This window comes from Prosopis cineraria, unplaced genomic scaffold (genome assembly GCF_029017545.1).
Source record: "Prosopis cineraria cultivar Desert tree isolate PC_DT_omini unplaced genomic scaffold, ASM2901754v1 PC7, whole genome shotgun sequence".
Classification (NCBI taxonomy): Eukaryota; Viridiplantae; Streptophyta; class Magnoliopsida; order Fabales; family Fabaceae; genus Prosopis; species Prosopis cineraria.
The window spans coordinates 15,407,357-15,412,911 of record NW_026555338.1 but is presented as its reverse complement, the minus strand read 5'-3'; the positions used below and the strand labels follow the sequence as shown (position 1 = coordinate 15,412,911).

Below are 5,555 nucleotides of genomic sequence, written 5' to 3'. Positions count from 1 at the left end.
CCTTAACGAGATTAGCTCGTTTAAGCTCTGGCCCTAATTGATAGCTCAAGTCTCGAATGCTTCTGAATCTATAATTTAAGAGCCAATTTGCTTACTTATGCAAAAATATTAATATTCAAAAAATTAAAACATTTCAATCTTACTTTTGTCAGGAAAAAAAATACTAAAAAAGTTTCTTGAAATTGTAGAAGTTTAAATGATTACTGCAAAATTTAATTTGTTATACTTGTACTCTATTTTGAATATTAAAAAGTACTTTAAATTATAAAAAAATTAAAACCGTGAATTTCAACGTTTTATTAATTTTTTTTATCATAAAATGTTTTAAATTCCAAGGCCCACTTGCTATTATTATCAACAACATTTAGTTGAGGACTTGTATCATTCAAGTTGTGTGTGTGTAAGGATATACATATATATATATGTGTGTGTGTGTGTGTGGAAACTGTGTGATTACCGTCGCCAAGTACGTATCAGTGTTTCCATTTTGAATCAATTTCTTTATTTCTCACAGTTATTACCATGAACCTCTCCTTCCACAACCTTCCCAGGACTACTCGTCTCTCCCCATGTTTCAGAACCAAGCATGTTTCTTCGCCTTCACGTCCTAATGCACATAAATCCTCAAACATCGAAGCAAAATTTGGTTCAAAAATGGTGGAGGGTTTGCTTCAATGTGATGTGAATTTCGCTCCATTGACTCCTATAACTTTCTTGGAAAGAGCAGCCAATTTCTCTGCTGATGCAACCTCTATCATCTATGGTGATTCCAAAAAGTATAATTGGGCTCAAACTCATGAACGTTGTTTAAAACTTGCTTCTGCTCTTGCTGGCTTGGGGATTTCTCGTGGAGATGTGGTGTGTCCTACGTACCCTCTCTTATATGTTATTTATAACTTATTTTTGAACCAATTCTGAAATTAATAACTTATCCATAGTGTGTGTGTGTGTGTATTATTTATAACTAGTGTATTCTTATGAAGATTGATTGGTTTTACTATCCCTTTTGAGCCTTTCCTTATATGCGTATGCGTGTGGGCATGTTTTTGTTTTTCTTTTTTTAATCAAAAGGTTTTTTTTTTTTTGTCATGGGATTCAAATTCTGGTTTACTGTTTTAACAAGTTTGGAATGACTCGGTGGTAATTTAGATGAGCTCAGCTTATTCAAGCAAACTAGAAAGAGCTTGACTCAAATGGGCCTGAACATCATTTAAAGCTTGAATGGCTAAATCAAGCCTAAATTCAATTGAACTTTGTGTGGCTTGAATACTTGTATTTTTATTTTTTTAAATTAATTTTTTACTTTAAAATTAATTATTTTTATTTTATAAAAATTATAAAATATATTTTTGGGATACTTAAATGATGTATAAGACTCAACTTTTTAAAAAAATATGTGGGACTTAAAATGTAAAAAGTAATAAAAATGTAAAAAAAAATTAAATATTATTTTGAGATATTCTGTAGATTAAAAATAGTAAAAATATGATAGTATGAATATTTTATTTTTTTTAAAGATACTAGAAATTTTTTTTATCTTTTTAAGAAAACATCTATAGTAATATGCTTAAATATATGATATTTTAGTATAAAATAATCAAAAACTTAAATAATTAATTAATATTATTATATTTTATTTATTTTTTCAAAAATAAATTATTTATTTGGGTGTTCGGGCTAAGACTGAACTTGTTTGGGCTTGGTATGAATTTTTTTAAGCCTATCTGGATAAACATTAAAAAACCATTATTTTGTTAGGCCTGGTCCTAAACATTTTCAAGCTTATTTAAGCCCAACTTAACATCTCTGTTAGCAACTTTTTCTTTATCTGCAAATGGAAATTTCTCTATGGAATAATATTATATGTATATGTATTATGTATATGTGTATATAAGCACGCGCGCATTTCTTGCCGTTGGATTGTTTTCTTGAGAAGATATATCTCAGGGAGCAATATGCGGAAAACATGAAAAGAATTAAAGTTACAATAATGCATTACTTCCTCACGAAGTATCTACAAGAAACGTTGATTTTTGGAGAAATGATGATAAAATCTCTAAAGTTATATTGATAAAAATTTGATTCCTCAAAATATTATAATTTTACTAAAGTCTTTAGGAACTTTTTTATCAATAAATTTTAAATTAAAAAGGTTATTTTACTCTTATTGACAAGTTGTTATCTCTTGCCTAATTCTTGTGGTTGTTTGAATAAAAATTGTTATTTTTTAAACAAAAGTTGTGTCAAAACTTATGATTTTGAGACTTATTTTTGAATAACAGAAATTACACTTGACAGGTTATAATTTCTTATTCAATTCTTGTAATTCATAAAAGTAAAAGTTATAATTAGGGCTTGCTATTTTGAGCCTTGCCTTGGGACTTTTACTTTTAATAAGGGTAAAATAATATTTTCACTTTAAAATTTATTAACACAGAAGTCTTTATAAATGATAATCTGGTCCTTAGAAACTTTAGTAAAATTATAGCATTTAAAGAGATCAGATTATCATTTATATATAATTTCAAGATCTTTAGTATTATTTTCCCAATTTAAGGAATGCCATTGTGAATATATGGAATATTAGTTGTGAATGGATATAAATATTTTTTTTATTGTGAATCATTGATTTAGGTTGCTCTCATATTTGTGAATATCCATTCATAACTAACTTTTCATAAGTTCGTAAGTAATGTTACAAAAATTCACAAGTGATGATTTATAATATTCATGAATTATTAAATTATCCATTCACAATTGAATTTCTATATATTCTCAAATAATTTTCCTTAAATTTACAAATAACTTTCCTTAAATTCGTGTGTGGCCTTGTATTAGTTATTTTAATTATTAGAAGTATTTTAATTGTAAATAAAGATCATGGTCCTTCTCTAATATTTCAATAATTTGAAGTTTTTAATAGTCAATAATGTTCTTACAAGGTCCCTAATTGTCATTTTCCACATCAATTTTTGGGTTTCCAAAAGTCAACTATCCATCTTATAGTCTTGATGTTATCTTCCATTCACAAATAATCATCACTAATTTACAACCAATATTTGATAATTTACAACATGATGTTACATGAAAGTGATGGCTTAATCACATTAGCAAACCATAACATGGTATTTTTTATTTATTGTTGATCTTCAATAATTTACAAAAGTGCATCAAGAATTTACAACTCAGCCTGCTTGGGAATTTGTTTTCTAATTGTGCTTTTCAAATTTTCAAGGCCTTTAATGTGTTTCTAGCTCCTGTTTATGTTTAGCATCATTTCCCTTTTCTTTTTCCTTTCTAAGTGCTTTCCGTATTGATTATGTAACATATGTGAAAAGTCAACTTATTACTAACATATGTGAAAAGTCAACATATTACTAACATATTTGAAAAGTCAACTTATTACTACACTTCTTTTTACATCCTTCAATTGTCTGATGTAAAGTGTCTAAAATAGCCAATGTAAAAAGTCCTTTCTATAATAGTCTTTTGTCATTTTGTTGTGGTGGCTAAAATTTTAATATTTTTTCTCTTGATAATATCATATGTTAAATGTCTTTGTAAGTATTGTACTCCTTGAATGCACTTTTTTCTTCACTACCTTTGGTTCTTTCCCCCTCCCAACAGGTTGCTACCCTATGCCCTAATGTCCCTGCAATGTATGAGCTACATTTTGCAGTACCTATGGCAGGAGCAATTCTATGCACCCTTAATACACGTCTTACTGGAGATATGGTTTCAATTCTACTAGAGCATTCACAAGCAAAGGTCCTTTTTGTCGACTATCAATTACTTGAAGTTGCAAAAGGAGCATTGAATAACCTACTAAGCAAAAGTGTTGAAAACATCCCTACTTTAGTTCTTGTCACTGATTCTAATCACTCATCTACTAGTAATACCTTAGTCAAGTATGAATATGAGGAGATACTCTCAAATGGGAATAGTAGGTTTGAGATTGTGAGACCAAATAGTGAATTTGATCCTATATGTATAAATTACACTTCTGGCACTACATCAAGGCCGAAAGGTGTTATTTTTAATCACAGAGGTGCGTATTTGAATTCTCTAGCAACTGTTCTTCTCTCTGGAATGGGCTTTATGCCTATTTATCTTTGGGTTGTGCCTATGTTTCATAGCAATGGCTGGTGTCTACCTTGGGGTGTGGCTGCTCAATGTGGAACTAATGTGTGCCTTAGAAAAGTCACTCCGAAAGATATCTTTGATAATTTGTTCAAACATAAGGTGACTCATATGGGAGGAGCTCCAACAGTTCTAAACATGATTGTAAACTCTATAATAGTTGATAAAAAGTCTCTTCCCCACAAGGTGACAGTGATGACAGCTGGTTCTCCACCACCACCTCAAATCATATCCAAGATAGAGGACCTTGGATTCAATGTTTCTCACCTTTATGGCCTAACAGAAACATATGGTATTGGCACTTCATGTGCATGGAGACTTGAGTGGGATTCTTTGGCTCCTGAAGAAAAATACAAAAGAAGAGCTAGACAAGGAATTCCTCATGTGGGTTTGGATGCAATTGACATAAAAGACCCTAACACAATGGAAAGTGTCCCAGCAGATGGAAAAACAATTGGTGAGGTAATGTTTAGAGGAAACACAGTGATGAGTGGATATCTAAGAGATTTGAATGCAACAAAGGAAGCTTTTAAAGGAGGGTGGTTTCATAGTGGTGATCTAGGAGTGAAACACTCTGATGGGTATATAGAAATAAAGGATAGATTAAAGGACATAATAATCTCTGGAGGAGAGAATATAAGCTCAGTGGAGGTAGAAACACTTTTGTATAACCATCCAGCAATTCTTGAAGCTGCGGTTGTGGCTAGGCCTGATGATCATTGGGGACAAACACCTTGTGCATTTGTGAGTTTGAAAGAGGGTCTTGATGTAGATGCTCAAGAAATAATCAATTTTTGTCGAAACCATATGCCTCATTACATGGCCCCCAAAACAGTTATTTTTGAGGATTTACCAAAAAATGCAACAGGGAAGATACAAAAGTATATTTTAAGGGAGAAAGCCAAGGCTATGGGCAGCCTTACTAGATCACCAAATGTAGTAGAGAATTAATAAGTTGACTTAAAAAGTGAAGTTTATAGGTAAAGTAATGATGATGTTATAGTCAATAAATGGTTGAAGAATTACAAGATGGATGTAGCTTAAAGAATGTAATGTCTCATTGTCAGAGGTAATAGGTCATTTGATCTTAAAATAATAGAGCTTCATATAAAATGCTTATCTAGCAATTTATAATTTATTTCCTTTTTGTTTGTTGTACTCTTGTGAAATATTTATATTAGTTATTGTTGAGTATTTGGGTTGAAAAGTGAACTATTGTCATGGCCAAGTGAACTATTAATCGTTGTTCTCTTAGTTTGTAAATTATTATCATATCAGTATAAATCAATATTACAATATTCACATTAATAACATGTAAAGGATTTGTAGAATGAAAACATTAGTACCACAAAAAAAAATCTACCTTAACTTGGATGACTAAATATATAAAAATCATGGTTAAAACCAATGCTTAA

General features: G+C 30.4%; 1 protein-coding gene across 1 annotated transcript; it reads left to right on the top strand.

The window, feature by feature from the left end:
* The first annotated feature begins 469 nt into the window (after positions 1 to 469).
* LOC129314933 (isovalerate--CoA ligase AAE2-like) lies at positions 470 to 5,347 on the top strand. The gene is made up of 2 exons (XM_054958412.1): positions 470 to 858; positions 3,628 to 5,347. Exons 1-2 carry the CDS (start codon positions 523 to 525, stop codon positions 5,089 to 5,091), a joined length of 1,800 nt encoding a protein of 599 aa, XP_054814387.1. The 5' UTR covers positions 470 to 522; the 3' UTR covers positions 5,092 to 5,347.
* The last annotated feature ends 208 nt before the right edge of the window (positions 5,348 to 5,555 follow it).